General features: G+C 43.0%; 1 protein-coding gene across 2 annotated transcripts in view; it reads right to left on the reverse strand.

The window, feature by feature from the left end:
* LOC146809183 (uncharacterized) overlaps positions 1-16,101 on the reverse strand; it is a 214,040-nt gene that overhangs the window by 140,893 nt on the left and 57,046 nt on the right. For both annotated transcript variants that reach the window (XM_085614302.1, XM_085614303.1), the window contains exon 3: positions 8,410-8,547. In XM_085614302.1, the coding sequence (XP_085470428.1) occupies positions 8,410-8,547 (138 nt within the window). The remainder of the gene's footprint in view (positions 1-8,409; positions 8,548-16,101) is intronic.

Raw genomic sequence — 16,101 nt, forward strand, 5'->3', positions numbered from 1 at the left:
ACATGTGGAAGCGGAAACCACCAGAACGTGCAAGCGTAATAAGTTTGAATATTTGAACTGCTCTGGAATGTAACTATGCTTCATGGACTAAATCGATCGATTGACTAATGCTGGTTGCCAGATTACCTCCAGGAACTAAAGAACAAGTTAGGAAAATGCAGGCCACATAACTGGAAACGAAGACCCTTTTCTCACTTTATTATGGACAGGGGGCATTGCCCCTCAAACAAGCATGAGTTGGTGGATGCTGGTTAACAACATCGCTCTCTTTGTTCTCTGCAGACCACAGAATCCACAGAAGGCTGGGGAAGAGGCTTCCTCTTTTCCTGTTTTCAGTTCAAAGAACCCTCCTCAATCAATCACACCGGTTAAAACTCCTCTGTTTTAGGGTTTGGATCCGCTCTCTGATGCTGCAGGCAGCTGTGCGCTATACAAATCCGAATAACATAACATTATCGCTATCCAATAACTCCTTCAAAGGTGAGTTCAGACAAAAGAAATTCCGATAGGCCTCCAGGAGTTGTTTAAATGTGAGATGGGGTGATCTCTAGACCCAACAAAGGAGTTCTAAATTGTGCCTGTTTGTCCCTTTGTATACTACCTGCAGCTCTTCCCCTCTCTGCTGTACACCTGTTCTTTTTTGCAGGACAACCTTAACTTGCTGATTTTCATTTTGCATCATGTTTGTCCCGCCTTTATTGTGTACATGTATCACAGTTTATTTTTATTGTTGTTAATTCATCTTTTCTAACGTTTTTTTTTTAATTTCTTAATAAATTAGCTTAGACTGTTTTTGAAGGTAGTGGTGGACATGCCAGTACTGATCAAAAATAAGACGTGAGAAGAAGAAAGTGTGCCCTCTGGTATAAGAGAGGTATGAGGGGTGATACCAAAGTGAAAGGGGAATGTTGGAGCACAGAACCTGGCTAGAAAGGTCACTACCTGTTAGCCCGTTTTCCATGTCCCAATCCTTACCAGGAGGACCTTTACTCCTGTCACGAAACCTATTTCCCATCCAAGCGAAAAAAATGATAAACTGCTATCCTGGCCGCCCTCTACTTCCATCTGGACATAACAGAGGCGGCCCATGACATACTTTCTGGTTTTTTATGCTCAATCACTTCAAGGTGCTTTTGAGGAGCCATCTAGACCTGATGTAGCAGTCTGGCTCAGTGGGAACTTACTGTTCTTGGGTGAGTGAGGTCGAGTCCCTGGGATCGCGCCTCTCTGCCTTGTACAGCGAGCACCTGAACCAGCGCTGTTTTTTTTTTTTATACAGATTTATATAGCGCGAACTCGACCCGATGGTTTTGGAGCGCTTTACATGAGCACCGGTTACGTTACACAAGGACACATTCAGGCATGGGGAGATTAAGTGATTTGCCCAGAATCACAGGATGTGGACGCTGGCCCAGAGGCTCGAACCTTGGTTTCCAGCACCAAAGTCGGCAATATAGCCATCAGACCACATCCTCTGTTTAAGCTGGTATTGCTCATTGTGCTATTATGGAGGCAAAGGCTGTCAGAAATTGCCACCATATAGAACCTGGATCTCCTGGGAGAGTGGTACAAGAGACTGCTCAGTCTGAGGAATAACATTGCTCTCTCTCCAATCTAGAAGTTGACATACATAGTAGCCAAAGCAGCATTTCTGGAAGGAGAGTGCTCTTCCCCTAACATGCCTAAGATATTGGTGGAGCCTGACTGGGTCATGAAGTGGATGAATACATTAGTGTCTGCCTTGTGCAGGAGCTCACCGATTTATTTAATCACGTCATAGACATTTGTGCCTTGCCCTGCATGAGTCTTCAGTTAACAGTAGATATAGATGACTTTTTCAATCTGTATCAGTGGCAAGAACCTCAGCGTTTTCCTCTTCTTTCTGCTGTTTGGAAGCTGCAGTCTAACCAATGGAAAGAGATGGACCTTTCCTAGATTACTCACACAAGGATACCATTACAGAATGTTTCTAAGGGCTTCCTGCATGTAGTCAAGGTTGATCTCCTGAAGGTGTAATTTCATCCTAGGAAGTGGTATTTCCAGATGTTGCGAACAAGAAGGTGAAGTACGCAGTAAAGTCCCTTTATTCAACCTTAAACATTCATATATGGGAAAGTGCCTATTGAATTACATAATTATCTAGGTCTTTGAGGGTCTGATTCACAAAGGTAAATTTACACTTTTGTGTAAGTTTACGTTTGTCTTGGAATTCACAAAACTATGATTTAATGATAAGCTTATGACTGCTAAGACTCTACATTCGGTGCAGAGAACCTCACACATAAAAAGATAGTCCTGTCGTACCATTTTACGTGAGGAGTTCTCTGCCCCAAATGCAGGCTTTCTGAAGTTGTAAACTTACTATTAAATTGGAGTTTTGTGAATTCAAAAACAAATGTAAAGTTACACAAAAGTGTTGCTCTATCTTTGTGAATCAGGCTCTCTAAGATTGGCAGATCAGGTGCATCAAGGAGGAGACTTCACATCAACATTAGCGTTGATGGATGTTATACCTGACAGCCTTAGGGTGGTCTTCCTCCAACCTTTTGCAAGCCTCTCTCCATTTTTCTCTACTTATTTTTGCAGTCTTTATGACTCTGGGCTTCTTACCACTGCTAATTGGTTTTAAAGTGCTTGTGTTCTCTCCCCTAAATATGGTAACATTGTCTCATACCCAATTGGTATATTTAATTTGTTTATAAGCCCCTCGTTAATGGCAATACATGTGCCCAGGGCCTGTAAATTAAATGCCACTAGTGGGCCTACAGCACTGATTGTATCACCAACATAGGGAGCCCCTTAACCATGTCTCAGGTCTGCCATTGCAGTGCTTGTGTGTGTCTGCAGTTTATTGCCACATCAACTAGGCATTCGAAACTACTGCCCATGTCTTAAACTCCCCTTTCATTGCATATATGTCACCATTAAGGAAGGCCCTTGGTAACCCAAAGGGCAGAGCACTATGTAACACAAGGCAGGACATGAACTTCCATGTTTTACATGTCCTGCTAGTGACAAACAGATGTTTTTCACTGCTGTGAGGTCTACTCCTCTCATGGACTGGAATTGAAAATTCCTTAAAATACCTTTAAGCTGTGATTCCTGATCAGTAAGGAGTAGCTTATTTATGACTCCTATCTTTGAAATGGTTTATTGGTAAGGTAGGATTTAACATTGCTATTTAAAAAATGCCACTTTTCCCAGCTTCCAACATGTTGTGGAAAGTATACAGAGACTGCTGACTGCAGCTGGGGCATTCTTCTCTGACATAATGATATCGGACAAATGTTTTTTGTTATGAGATGCCAACTTCACCAGGCATAAATATTCCACAATTTATCTGCAAGATTTTCCTCTTTAGAATTGCTTTGATTTTCATCCTAAGGAGTCTTGGATCTTCCCATAAAATATCTTGTCCTGATGATGGTCTCCTAGATTTACCTCAGAAGAGACTGAAATGTCGACACCCTAAACCCAATTTCCTTTTAGTCTCTGTTAAGATTAAATCTGGGAGATTTTGTTCCTATGTCCAGGACAGTCTCCAAATTGTATACTATTGGAAATTGGCTACTTTGCATTGATAACTAGCAAACTCTGTCGAGGATATTTTTCTGTCCTGTTATCACTGCTGTTTGAGTACCATTTTTATTTTGAACCCCTAAAGAAACCACCTTTCTATGAGTGAAATATAATCATTTAAGAGATACACGCTGCTGCATTGATTTATTTTTCCTTTTTTAAATAATATAGAATATTGTGCTCTGAATTGGTTTCTCGATCTCATGATTAGACGTCTAGTGAGTAATCAGTGATCTCTACCTAAGTATCTATTTAAATATGTCCCTTGTATGCATTATTACCCAAAACTTATTCACCCAAGCTCACAAGGTTATATTGGGGCACCCATTTATACATAAATACTTTTAGAAAGTGGATATTTTTCTGCTTGCACTACTGTGTGTGACTTACATCCTGTCTCAAAATACACACAAGGGCTAGGTGACATATCCCTTCTTGCATTTCTTCTAAACAGCCACAGACACAGGAAAGGGCTGCGGGTGAATTACATTCCGATGGGATTTCCTGGGCAGATGGGAGGAAGGAGCTCATCCTAACACTTCATAGAGCAGTGGCCTGACCCCATACAAAGGACTAATAACCCCCCACTGGTAGTCTGGAGTCAAGGCTGGGATTGAAATGGATATTGAGGCATTTTAAAACCACTCTTTGAAGTTTCCCTCACATCAGAGGCCCATTTGAGTATAGGTACTGGGTCTCAGGCCCCATCAAATCAGACACTTCTAGACCTACACTGAATCTCTGTCAGAAGAACTGCGGTGCTGCTCAAAGGACTTAACAGGAGTGCTTTCCTGGGAGGACTGCTACCTGCTTGCTGACCTGCTGCATGCAGCTCTCTGACTCTGCTGAAGTAGAGCTGAAGTCTGCCTCTCCTTCAAAGTGATCTCCTAGGGCTTTTTAACATGCCTTCTATTTCCGAAGTCTCAGGGACACAAAAGACTTCCTACAGTTCTACCGGTGCTGCTGTACTCTGCCTTCTGTGAGTTTCACCCTTTCCTGAGGTGCCTATCTGCTAGTTCTGGGCCTCAGAAGTGGGTTCTGTAGCTGAGTTTCTGCCAGGACTGACATGAAGCAGCATGAAGCCCAGCAAAGCCTTGCCACGCAGACTCCACTCCAAGGTACTGTTTTTAGCGGGCTCAAGTGGGTCCATGTAGCCGGCCTGCGCTCCATCGCGGTCGGCCTGAACTTTGGATTTTCACCAGTCCCTCGTGACCTGAAATAACCTTGTTAGCACTACCTGCTTCTAAGAGCAAGGTTGCATTTATTCTTGAAAACTTTAATATATCAAATTCTACTTGATGGATTTTGATCGTTTTGTTTTTGTTTTACTCAGATAAATATTCTACATTTTCCTACACTGTTGTGGAGTCTTTTGTGGGGCATTTACTGTGTCATTGTATGGGTTACTCTGCAGATTCTTTACACATTGCCTTCTAGGTTAATCCTATCTGCTTTGTGCCAAGCTACCAGAGGATGAGGACAGGATAATTTGGGATTGGGTTGTAATCTGCCCTGACTAGGATTGTGGTTGCTTCTTGGACAGGGTGAATACCTCTGTCAACTAGAGACCTTATTTATAACATAGAGCAATAAGTTTGCTTTCCCTCCGATTTGTCATTTTTGGGAGAAGCAGTGGCATTGTCAGGGGCTTCCATGATCACTAGAAGACATCTTTGGATGCACTCATGCAAAGCTGAAACCTTTAAGAAGATCCTACCAAGGCCTCTTCCTTCCCTGGATCCAGGCTCTTTGGACCACTGCTTGAAGAACTTATGAACTTAACTTAACTTAACTTAAGTTTAAGAGGCAGAGGAATTTCTTACAGGAGATCCTTTGATTTGAATGTTAAAGGAATGAATCCGCCCTTTTGAGGAAGGGATCGTGATCGAGAGGGGGTTCTTTGTAACAAAGCCCACTCCCATTTAGTTCAAGCAGCCACATTTGTGCTCCCCTAAAGGCATGACTAGATCAACTCAAGCAGATATTCATGTTGGGAGTTGGTAAATGTTTTTTTCTCACACAAGGGAAGAGATTATTCAAGACCATTGCCCAATAGAAATTGTTCAAACAGGACATCTCCTTCAGTTTTCAGCAAAGCCAGAAGATTTTTTTTGCCAGACACCTTCCCACTGGATTCCCTTCAGGTCAGGGGGGTTCAGGCCTGTCTTAGACCAGAAATGAGTTAACTCGTTCATCTCTTATCAAAGGTTCAAGATGATAAACAGCTTGCTGCTTATGAAAGAAGCAAGTTTCTTGGCATACATCAGTCTCTTGGATGGCTATCTACAAATGAACTCAAAGCAATTTGTACTTATTTGTGTCAAATAGAGGATTAGCAGTTCCACCATTTGATCTGTCAGCAGTCCAACAATCTTTGAGTGTTCAAGGGGACATAGCTTCCATGGTGTCATTGATTTCTTGAGCCTATCTACATGTTTATCTCTGTTACTTCTTCTTTTGAAAATGTGTAACCTGTCATCACAGATGCACAAGGAAATAGTACCAGTGTCACCGCAGGTTTTGCATATCCTTCAAGGATGGCCGGTTCTAAATAATCTGAACAACGGGGACCAATTTCATGATAAGGACTACAGACACAGGTGGTTTGGGAGCAAAATTAGATTCAAAGGAGATGCAAGGTAGATGGAATCAGCAGGATCCTTACAAGTCATCAAAGTAGGAGAAGAGGGCAGTTAGTTTAGATCTAGGACACCCGCTACTTTTTCAAGGCTCAATGTCACTTTTCCTGATCTTTGTTAGATGTGGTGATAATTCCAACCTACAAGGTATGTAGGCTAAAGTGTTCGTATATCGCAAAATTTTGCTTCCAAAAATCGTCCACAGACACATTTCCGTGCCCCGAGTAAGAGCTCTTACTCAGGCACGGAAATTCAGATTGGAACATTTCACCACACACACAACGACAGACCAAGATACCGTGTGTGTGTGTGCACAATTTTTGGAAGCAAAATTATGCGATTTAGAAACACTTTAGCCTTCGAATCTTGTGTATTGGAATTATCACCACGTGTAAAAAAAGATCAGGAAAAGGTACATTGAGCCTTAATAAAGTTGTGGGTGTATTCTCCCAATGTGACAATGAAACACGCTTTGGCTGGCTTAGAACCTGTATGAACAATAAAAGAAAGAGGAAAAGAATAAAAGAAACAAACAACCTTACTTCTATGTTCTATTTATGATGAATTTGACTTACGCATGCTACTGCAGTCATTCCTATGAATAGAGAAACGTGTGCTGAGGGTTGTATTTTGCTTTTGTTTGCAGCTCAGGCTACCTGGGTTCTCCCCACCCTACAGCACTGTGTATCTGATACAGTTCTATATATAGATATTCTGTGACATTGCCCTTGCAGCGCTACCATTATACCACTGATCACTGCTGTACTATTTTTAATTGTCATCCAGAACCAGAAGTGTCTATCTTACAAAGATCTCTTCCTGGTGGTAACTTCTTCCCGGTGAAAGATTGGAGAACTTTGCTGTGGTTTTTGCTCAAAGTACTATCCAACTTTTTATGATTAAGAGGCATTGCATCCATTGGACAGTCATTGTGCTCTTTTCATTCATATTAACAGAACATCTACCTTGAGAAAGATTGGACTGATTGACTTTTGGCATCTCAGGACAAGAATTGATACCTTCTTTTCCCACTTTATTGCATATGGCTGAAGTAGACTATCATTCTAGCTTATAAGAAGGAGGGTTCGGCTTTACCAGGGGTTGTTCTAGGCGGATGAACTCCTGCTATGTCTTTATCATGGGCCTTTTTTAAAGGAGTATCCAGGAAGGTCATCAGTATTGCAGCCACTTGGGCCACATTGCAGACGTTTATAACTCATTCCAGCTTAAAGTAGTTGGAGGTCTTTCTTCAGAATTGGAGTTAAACTAAAGGAATCTGTTGATAATTTCTACTTATGGCCAATTAGAACATGACTCGGTGTTGCATTCTTCGGACTGGTTTTAAATTCCTTTTATTGAGTTCTGGCTGATTTTCTGCTTGGGTTGGTACTCACGCTTGTAAGGACTTAGACGAGCAAGATGGTCAAGGAAGTAATGACCTAGTTACTTACTAGCCAACCTCCTGAGGGAACATAAAGAGAGTCAACCAGCAGAATATTAGGATTTTCATTACTTAGCTTTAGAACATACAGGAAACATGTCACGAACAGCCCTCTTTTATGCCCATAATCAGGAAGAAGAGGGCAGCCAAGTAATGAAAATCCTAATATTATGCGGATGGGCTCTCTATCTACCTCTTAAGTCTCAGTGGGACATTGAGGACCGTGATCTGGACTTGGAGTAATGAAGATTACTTAACATGATGGTTGGATTGGACAGGGCAGAAACACTCAGATGTGGTGAGGCGAGATGCGGTGGGTGGAGTTCGGAAGTAGGTCAAAGTGGATAACTGGCAAAGTGTTTTGGAAGAGTCTGAAATGAAACACTTTTGAATTTAAGACCCAATCACATTCCTGCTTTCAATTTCCGGGAATAAAAATAGATACTTGTATATAACACACACCAAGTGGATATTGCATGACAAAATGGCATTGACTAATTCACCATTCTATACCTTCCCCCATATCCCTTGTAGTCTTTTCACTGGTGATTAAAATGGAAATCCTTCCCCAGACAGTTCTTAATCATTGCCACTTTTGGCGCTTCATCATGAACCTGTGCGCTTGTGCGGGGCGCGGCTGTACCCCTGTCTTCATGCGTATTAGTGCATTGTATAAAGCGCATAGATTTATTTGTAAGCAGAGTAGATGAAACACTTATTACCGAATCTAAACATTACTGGGTGACTCACCATCCTCCTCTGATCTTCTGCACTTGGCGCAGCATATCAGACAACAGACTATTAGAGCAAAGACGAACAGGAGTCCCAGAAATCCACCCACGACAGGGCCAGCGATAGGAACTGCGGTGTATTCGGTCCCTGCTGCCTCTGTATTTTTTAGAGAAGAAGAAAGCTTGTGGTCAGGTACTTGCAATCACTTTCAGTGAAATTGCAGGCATTTTAATGGGCATGTGATTTTAACAAAATATAAAGTAGCTCACAAGAGTTATATTGTTTGAAAGTCTCCCATAAATCCTTATTCTCCTTTTCTATGTGCCAGATTCTGCCAATTGTCATAACCCATATGTTATTTTTAGGCTGGGAATTAATCACCCTGTATAACGATACCGAGGGTATCTCTTATTTCCATCGAAATTATGCAGTTCACAAAAGGGCTCTAGTGCAGATTTACAAGCCCCTTGCGAGACATTTACGCCGCCGTTGCGTCACTTCTGTGACGCAGTGGCGGCGTAAACCATGCGCCATGTTGTGCCTTATTTACAACGTGACGCATCTAGGGAGATGCGTCAAGTTGTAAAGCCCTGCGCCACATTAAACCTGCGTCAGGTTTAATATATGCAGGGTGGGCGTTCCGTCGGAAAAAGCCTTGAGTCACTTTTCCGACGCTGCTGCGTCAAAACCCTGCGCCTGCTTGAAGCAGGCGTAAGGCATGACGCAGCATGTTAGGTATGGGCAGCCCCTGAGCATTGCTGGAGTTGCGTCGTGCTTGCGACACGACTCCAGCAATGCGCCGCCCTTATGCCATCAGATGCGTCACGCTGATTTCCAGGGATGCGCCAGGAAACACAAATCTGCCCCTATGTGTTTTTCATACATGTATTATCAAGGCAGCATAACCAATTTTATACAAAATTACACAAAAAATGTACAAGATTTATTTTTCTAAATATATCAGCTGGTCATTTTAATTAGGGCCAGGTAAAATGTTGATTATGCATGCGTAATCGCGAGTAATGTACAGTGTTTTGCGCTATGCATCTGATGCCAATTACCTCAAATAATGAAATTATGCCATGTTGAGTTATTTCAAGACAGTTCCAGTAACAATCTTATTGCAGGAGCCAAGCAACAATACGAACAACAGCAACTAGCTGTTGTTCGTGGTTCCTAGTGTTTTATGCTCTATTGTTTACTGTGAAACACATCCTCATATGCAAGGTGAACGCAAAGGCACATTCCACGCTCCAGATTTCATTTTGCATAATTTATTTTCAGAATTTTTACGCACACCCTCAACTATGCACACGGCACAGCCTGAATTTTAATGCAAAATTTAAAATTGTGTTAAATTGTGTCCAAAGTAGAGGAGCAGGCCTTACTTGGAGAACCAGGGAGCAACTTAACTGCGTACGTAAATAAAGCCAAAGCAGGAGGTGTGGGGTACTGAGGAGCCACAGAAATCACTGCCCAACTGCTGCGGAAGCAGGCGCGCAACACCCATTGGACTGAAGCCCGGAATGAGACAGCTTCCCGGGCACACACACAGCCGTACCCGAGCACTTCACAGGTCTTTAAAATACCATTAGCATGTTAATGAGGCCTCGCTGTTGTGGCACCCCTTCTAAGAGCCCCTGCAGCTCCACTCTGCCTATAGCTTAAAGATTCAGCCCCTCTCGAAATTTTTTCTTAGCCCCCCTCCCCCACCCCGAAATTTGGCTCTAGTTGTACCTCTGTGCAAAAGTGTTTTATTATTACTTGAAAAACGTGGAAAGGTTTTATAGAAAGACAAGAATCTAAGGTTAGGGCAGTAATTGTAAATATATGGGGGGAAGGGTCAAAGAATCGTAGAAGGGGAACTCGTGGAAACGTGTTTTTTTCACATGCTACATCACAGATACTGTTTGTGCAGATTTTGGGATGCGAGATATATCAATACAGCACAATGCAAAGAGTATATATGGGGCATATTATCAAGCACGGCATTACAATTATCGCCGCTTTAGCGGCAGAAAACTGCCGCTAAAGCGGCGATAATGGGCTTGATAATATGCCGCCGAGAATTCCAATGGAAACCCTTGTTGACACCAGAACATGGACTTCTATTGGAATTCACAAGCGCATATTATCAAGCCCATTATCGCCGCTTTAGCGGCAGATTCCTGCCGCTAAAGCGGCGATAATTTTAACGCCCTTTCTTGATAATATGCCCCCAAATTCACAAGCAGTCAAAGACAAGCATTGGCTTAGCCAATAGGTCTCGGGACGTTATAAGTGTTTAGTGAGAGCTATTGGCAATGTTTTTAAGGTATGTTCTTCAGCACCTCGGGTGATAAGTGTGCTTTACAAATACATGTGTTATGTGGTATATGTAACCTTTCACACAAAAAATTCCCAATTGTAATGAGATTAATTATGTGCGTACTGTGATGAGGTTAATGGATTTTGTATGGTTTTTAAAAACATATACATTGTTTTGTTAGTTGTGTTTTATTTTTCTATATGGCTATGCAAAGGCTTTATTTGAAAGCAATTAGAATCTGAAAAAAAAGTGCAAAAAAGCTCCAAGATAGGTAGAGGGTGTATAATATTTGTAATAATGCCAGTTGGCTGGGCCAGAAAACACCTATGATACGGGGTCTGCAGAGGCGATGTAAAATGATTAGATATTATGATTATTGTTATTAATGCAATGGATTTTTCTTGTCTCCTGTACAGTGCCACGCGCAGCACCGCAGCTCTAGGTGCTCTTCACGGCTCAGGACATCAGACCAGGTGTGTGGCCGATGCCAACGGGAAGCAGCGGATACGCAGAATCACGGCACAATGCACCACGTGGGTCACACTTGCACATTTCCACAACAATGTGTTTCCTTCTCGCAGCACAGAACTGCATCTAAAGTGAACTGCGCTATACCCGAGCAAAAGGGGGCATTACCCAAGCGGATCGCACAGGACGCAACAGCAGAGCTATCTCTGAGACAGACGGGCAGGAGCAGAAGCCCCCACCCCAGGCTTAGATTGAGGCCTTGGGCAGTACAACTACCCCTGGGTAACACAGGTTTTTACAGGCTGAGCCAGCGGAGTTATCTTCCAAATGCACAGGAGTTACAGGCTGCAGCAGGGGAGCAGTTTCCCTTCGGAACGGGGTTTATAGCCCCTACCAGGAGAGAGTGCAGAGGTGTTTACAGGCTCAGGCAGCAGAGCTATCCCTCTCATTACACAGATTCCACAGACTCCTGCAGCAGATATATCCCTCGCATTACATGGATTGCACATAACAGGACAGCTGAGCTATCCCTCGCATTACATGAAATAAAGCTTTTGTTAGGTGTATCATTACAAACAGATCTGGTGACTTTGGAGCGAGGAAACGGGGGGGGGAGGGGTTGCATATTAGCAAGGGCTTCATCGCCGCTTTAGCGGCACTTTTTGGCGCTGAAGCTGCAATTTTTTTATCACCCTATCAGCAAGCTGTCGCTAACAGGTGTTAGCAACAGCTTTCTGGCGATAGCGGCTGTTTTTTTACCGCATTGCATGTCAGCGATATTTATCGCAAATGACATGCAAAGTGGGCATTCCTCACTAAAAGTAATCGGGAGAGTTGCTAACACAACTTCTCCCAATTAGCGATGCCCGCGAAGCGATAAAAAAACTCCAGCTAACCGCGATTATCATTGGATTTTAACACCTGCTAAAATCCTGACTTAGCCATTGTTTTCTATGGGAGGTGGATTCTACGGCTGAATCCTGCCTATTAGCGATCTTTTCCTTAGCGATGGGAATTCACCGCTGAAATTCCCGCGTTATTGATGGAGAATCGCCGCTATCGCTGGTTTATTATCGCCTTGGAGATAAACGTTGATAATAACGCGTTATCTCCACGATCTAAACCAGCGATAGCCGACGATAATAAATACAGCGCTAAGCTCGCTTTGCGATGATTATCGCAAGTCCTTGCTAATATGGCCCCATGTTCGAGTCCCGATGCCGGCTCAACATCCGGTGATTCTGGGCAAATCACTAAGGGGCATATCAACAACAACCGGCGATAATTATCGCTCAGCGCTCTTAGCGTGAGGATAATTATCGCCGGCTAGCGTGAATTTTTATCGCTGAGATAGCGTGCTATTAGCAACGCTTATCTCAATAGCGATAAAAATCTACACGCTAACGGGCTAACGTGAGATTATCGCTGGAAACCCAGCGATAATCACACGTTACCTTGTTGATAGGGACAGGCAAACTTAGCCATGATATCCTCCTTCCATAGGATATCATGGCTAAGTCTGAAAATTAGCAGACGTAAAAAAGCAGCGTTAACCGCGGTTAGCGCTGCTTTTTTTGTCTCTAACAGGGTTAGCGACATTCTTGATGATAGGAGAAATGTCGCTTAGCGACATTTCTCCTATTATTTTACTCTGGAACGCCCCCTTTGCATCTCATTAGAGATGCTAGGGGAAGCGTAGAGTAAAAGGGTGCTAACATGCAAATTTGCGTATTAGCACCCTGTTGTTGATAGGGTGCTAGTTTTATCTCTGCTTTTTTGGCTTTTAAAGCCAAAAAAGCAGAGATAAAGCCCTTGTTGATATGCCCCTTAATCTGCCTGTGCATAAAACATCAATTTTACCTCTTCCATTACATTTTAATGTTAGGATGTACGACGTCTATATACAGATGACTTAGCGATGCCCGCGAAGCGATAAAAAAACTCCCGCTAACCGCGATTATCATTGGATTTTAACACCTGCTAAAATCCTGATTTAGCCATTTTTTTCTATGGGAGGTGGATTCTACGGCTGAATCCTCACCTGCCTATTAGCGATCTTTTCCTTAGCGATGGGAATTCATCGCTGAAATTCCCGCGTTATTGATGGAGAATCGCCGCTATCGCTGGTTTATTATCGCCTTGGAGATAAACGTTGATAATAACGTGTTATCTCCACGATCTAAACCAGCCAGAGCCGACGATAATAAATACAGCGCTAAGCTCGCTATGCGATGATTATCGCAAGTCCTTGCTAATATGGCCCCATGTTCGAGTCCCGATGCCGGCTCAACATCCGGTGATTCTGGGCAAATCACTTAATCTGCCTGTGCATAAAACATCAATTTTACCTCTTCCATTACATTTTAATGTTAGGATGTACGACGTCTATATACAGATGACTTAGCGATGCCCGCGAAGCGATAAAAAAACTCCCGCTAACCGCGATTATCATTGGATTTTAACACCTGCTAAAATCCTGACTTAGCCATTGTTTTCTATGGGAGGTGGATTCTACGGCTGAATCCTCACCTGCCTATTAGCGATCTTTTCCTTAGCGATGGGAATTCATCGCTGAAATTCCCGCGTTATTGATGGAGAATCGCCGCTATCGCTGGTTTATTATCGCCTTGAAGATAAACGTTGATAATAACGCGTTATCTCCACGATCTAAACCAGCGAGAGCCGACGATAATAAATACAGCGCTCAGCTCGCTTTGCGATGATTATCGCAAGTCCTTGCTAATATGGCCCCATGTTCGAGTCCCGATGCCGGCTCAACATCCGGTGATTCTGGGCAAATCACTTAATCTGCCTGTGCATAAACCATCAATTTTACCTCTTCCATTACATTTTAATGTTAGGATGTACGACGTCTATATACAGATGACTTAGCGATGCCCGCGAAGCGATAAAAAAACTCCTGCTAACCGCGATTATCATTGGATTTTAACACCTGCTAAAATCCTGACTTAGCCATTGTTTTCTATGGGAGGTGGATTCTACGGCTGAATCCTCAAATGCCTATTAGCGATCTTTTCCTTAGCGATGGGAATTCATCGCTGAAATTCCCGCGTTATTGATGGAGAATCGCCGCTATCGCTGGTTTATTATCGCCTTGGAGATAAACGTTGATAATAACGCGTTATCTCCACGATCTAAACCAGCGATAGCCGACGATAATAAATACAGCGCTAACCTCGCTTTGCGATGATTATCGCAAGTCCTTGCTAATATGCCCCATGTTCGAGTCCCGATGCCGGCTCAACATCCGGTGATTCTGGGCAAATCACTTAATCTGCCTGTGCATAAAACATCAATTTTACCTCTTCCATTGCATTTTAATGTTAGGATGTACGACGTCTATATACAGATGACTTAGCGATGCCCGCGAAGCGATAAAAAAACTCCCGCTAACCGCGATTATCATTGGATTTTAACACCTGCTAAAATCCTGACTTAGCCATTGTTTTCTATGGGAGGTGGATTCTACGGCTGAATCCTCACTTGCCTATTAGCGATCTTTTCCTCATCGCTGAAATTCCCGCGTTATTGATGGAGAATCGCCGCTATCGCTGGTTTATTATCGCCTTGGAGATAAACGTTGATAATAACGCGTTATCTCCACGATCTAAACCAGCGATAGCCGACGATAATAAATACAGCGCTAACCTCGCTTTGCGATGATTATCGCAAGTCCTTGCTAATATGGCCCCATGTTCGAGTCCCGATGCCGGCTCAACATCCGGCGAATCTGGGCAAATCACTTAATCTGCCTGTGCATAAAACATCAATTTTACCTCTTCCATTACATTTTAATGTTAGGATGTACGACGTCTATATACAGATTACTTAGCGATGCCCGCGAAGCGATAAAAAAACTCCCGCTAACCGCGATTATCATTGGATTTTAACACCTGCTAAAATCCTGACTTAGCCATTGTTTTCTATGGGAGGTGGATTCTACGGCTGAATCCTGCCTATTAGCGATCTTTTCCTTAGCGATGGGAATTCACCGCTGAAATTCCCGCGTTATTGATGGAGAATCGCCGCTATCGCTGGTTTATTATCGCCTTGGAGATAAACGTTGATAATAACGCGTTATCTCCACGATCTAAACCAGCGATAGCCGACGATAATAAATACAGCGCTAAGCTTGCTTTGCGATGATTATCGCAAGTCCTTGCTAATATGGCCCCATGTTCGAGTCCCGATGCCGGCTCAACATCCGGTGATTCTGGGCAAATCACTTAATCTGCCTGTGCATAAAACATCAATTTTACCTCTTCCATTACATTTTAATGTTAGGATGTACGACGTCTATATACAGATGACTTAGCGATGCCCGCGAAGCGATAAAAAAACTCCCGCTAACCGCGATTATCATTGGATTTTAACACCTGCTAAAATCCTGATTTAGCCATTTTTTTCTATGGTAGGTGGATTCTACGGCTGAATCCTCACCTGCCTATTAGCGATCTTTTCCTTAGCGATGGGAATTCATCGCTGAAATTCCCGCGTTATTGATGGAGAATCGCCGCTATCGCTGGTTTATTATCGCCTTGGAGATAAACGTTGATAATAACGTGTTATCTCCACGATCTAAACCAGCCAGAGCCGACGATAATAAATACAGCGCTAAGCTCGCTATGCGATGATTATCGCAAGTCCTTGCTAATATGGCCCCATGTTCGAGTCCCGATGCCGGCTCAACATCCGGTGATTCTGGGCAAATCACTTAATCTGCCTGTGCATAAAACATCAATTTTACCTCTTCCATTACATTTTAATGTTAGGATGTACGACGTCTATATACAGATGACTTAGCGATGCCCGCGAAGCGATAAAAAAACTCCCGCTAACCGCGATTATCATTGGATTTTAACACCTGCTAAAATCCTGACTTAGCCATTGTTTTCTATGGGAGGTGGATTCTA

The sequence above is a fragment of the Triturus cristatus genome, chromosome 7 (genome assembly GCF_964204655.1).
Source record: "Triturus cristatus chromosome 7, aTriCri1.1, whole genome shotgun sequence".
Classification (NCBI taxonomy): Eukaryota; Metazoa; Chordata; class Amphibia; order Caudata; family Salamandridae; genus Triturus; species Triturus cristatus.